Genomic DNA, 1512 nt, shown 5'->3' with positions numbered 1-1512 from the left:
CGTCTCCTCTGATGATGAGCGCTAGTGTCGTGGTAGCAACATGCTATGTGTTTACATCCATCGCCGCCATGTTTGTAATGACTTATGAGAACAAACGTATTCACGCATTACCTTGATAGCATTTCTTACTTAATGGAAACACTGCAGCTGTGAAACTTTTTTTGATATTAACAGAATATAGACAAAGTTTTGCGCACATTTGCAATGGAAACACAGCTAATTGTGTTGTATTTTTTAACACAAGAATGCACATATGCTTGTTTTTTAATAGAAAGTGTTAAATATTTAGATGCTAGCTGGTGGCTAATCATGACTCCACCCGATTTCTTTAATAGAAATGTATTTGTTTGACATTTCTGACAGATCTTCTGAGTTTATTCCAGCTCCTAAGTGGCGTTTACTCGTACTTTTTTATTTCTCTTGTCCAGGGAGAACCAGAGTTCATTAAAGAGACTTCAGAGTGTACCTACATGTTTGACTGGCCCACTGCGCTGGCCTGCATCCCAGTTAAAACCACCAGCTGCTCCTACATGTAAACCAACATTTTCTCATTCAGAACTCTGTAAAGTTTAGTTTATCTCTTTTTTTTTCTTTATATTTTTCCTTAGAGAAGACAAACTTTTGTAATAATTTAAGATATTAATGCACATTTTGGTGTTCTGATAGCATTTATCACATTTCTTTTAGACCGTTCTAATATTTTTTAGCTCATTTTAAGTTCAGTCCTTGTAGAAAAAACATGGAAGAAACTATAACGGATTACGGTTCTCAGAAAGACACATAATGCTGAATGACATTGTGTTTTTGTTTCTCAGTGATGGTCAGGGCCGCTCCTATGACCTTTCCTCTCTGGCTTTGGACTCCCGCAACTGGGAGGCAGAAGTCCCCACAGGGACGGAGAAGCGGTTCTACATCAACGTCTGCAGGTCTCTGGTGCAGCAGGGAGGTCAGTCTGTGTGCCCGCTCACACGGCTCGTTTAAAGAATCCAGTGAAGGTCAAAGGTTGACGCTCTGCTCGTCTCACTGCAGGGGACTGGAGGTGTCCCTCCGATTCTGCGTCCTGCATGAGGGACGGAGACAGCTACGTGAGTCTGGGAGGGGTGGAGTCCAGTCCCACGTGGGAGGGAAACATCTTGAAGCTGCAGTACACCAGCGGGCAGGCCTGTCCCGACAAAARTCAGAAGAGGATCAGCATCATCCGCTTCAAGTGTGACAAAGACAAAGTTGTGAGTCGTCTTTTAGTTATTGTGCGATTGTCTGTATTCCATTCACACAATTGAGATCATTTTTTCTTCCGTACGTTTTTCAGTACCTTTCTCCTTCCACAATTTTTGTGCAACTTCAACCATTCATATATCAAAACGTTCAGCTTCGTGCAATGCCGGCAGTGACTTTTGGTATTTCAGCTATTTTTACTTTTTTAGCCACTTTTTTCCCCATTGACTTTGAATGAGACTATTTTCAACAACCTTAAAATCCTTCAAATAGTTTCTAAACCTTTACAAAACCTTA

General features: G+C 41.1%; 1 protein-coding gene across 1 annotated transcript in view; it reads left to right on the top strand.

The window, feature by feature from the left end:
* Positions 1-1512, top strand: part of igf2r (insulin-like growth factor 2 receptor) — a gene marked incomplete at its 5' end in the record, with an annotated part of 61258 nt that overhangs the window by 26100 nt on the left and 33646 nt on the right. Inside the window, 3 exon segments of the mRNA XM_014033569.1 lie at positions 429-532; positions 816-946; positions 1030-1226. Coding sequence (XP_013889023.1) covers positions 429-532; positions 816-946; positions 1030-1226 — 432 coding nt within the window.

This window comes from Austrofundulus limnaeus, unplaced genomic scaffold (genome assembly GCF_001266775.1).
Source record: "Austrofundulus limnaeus strain Quisiro unplaced genomic scaffold, Austrofundulus_limnaeus-1.0 Scaffold1773, whole genome shotgun sequence".
In the NCBI taxonomy this organism is placed as follows: Eukaryota; Metazoa; Chordata; class Actinopteri; order Cyprinodontiformes; family Rivulidae; genus Austrofundulus; species Austrofundulus limnaeus.
Note: the sequence above shows the minus strand (reverse complement) of the source record. Positions and strands in the feature narration are given on the sequence as shown.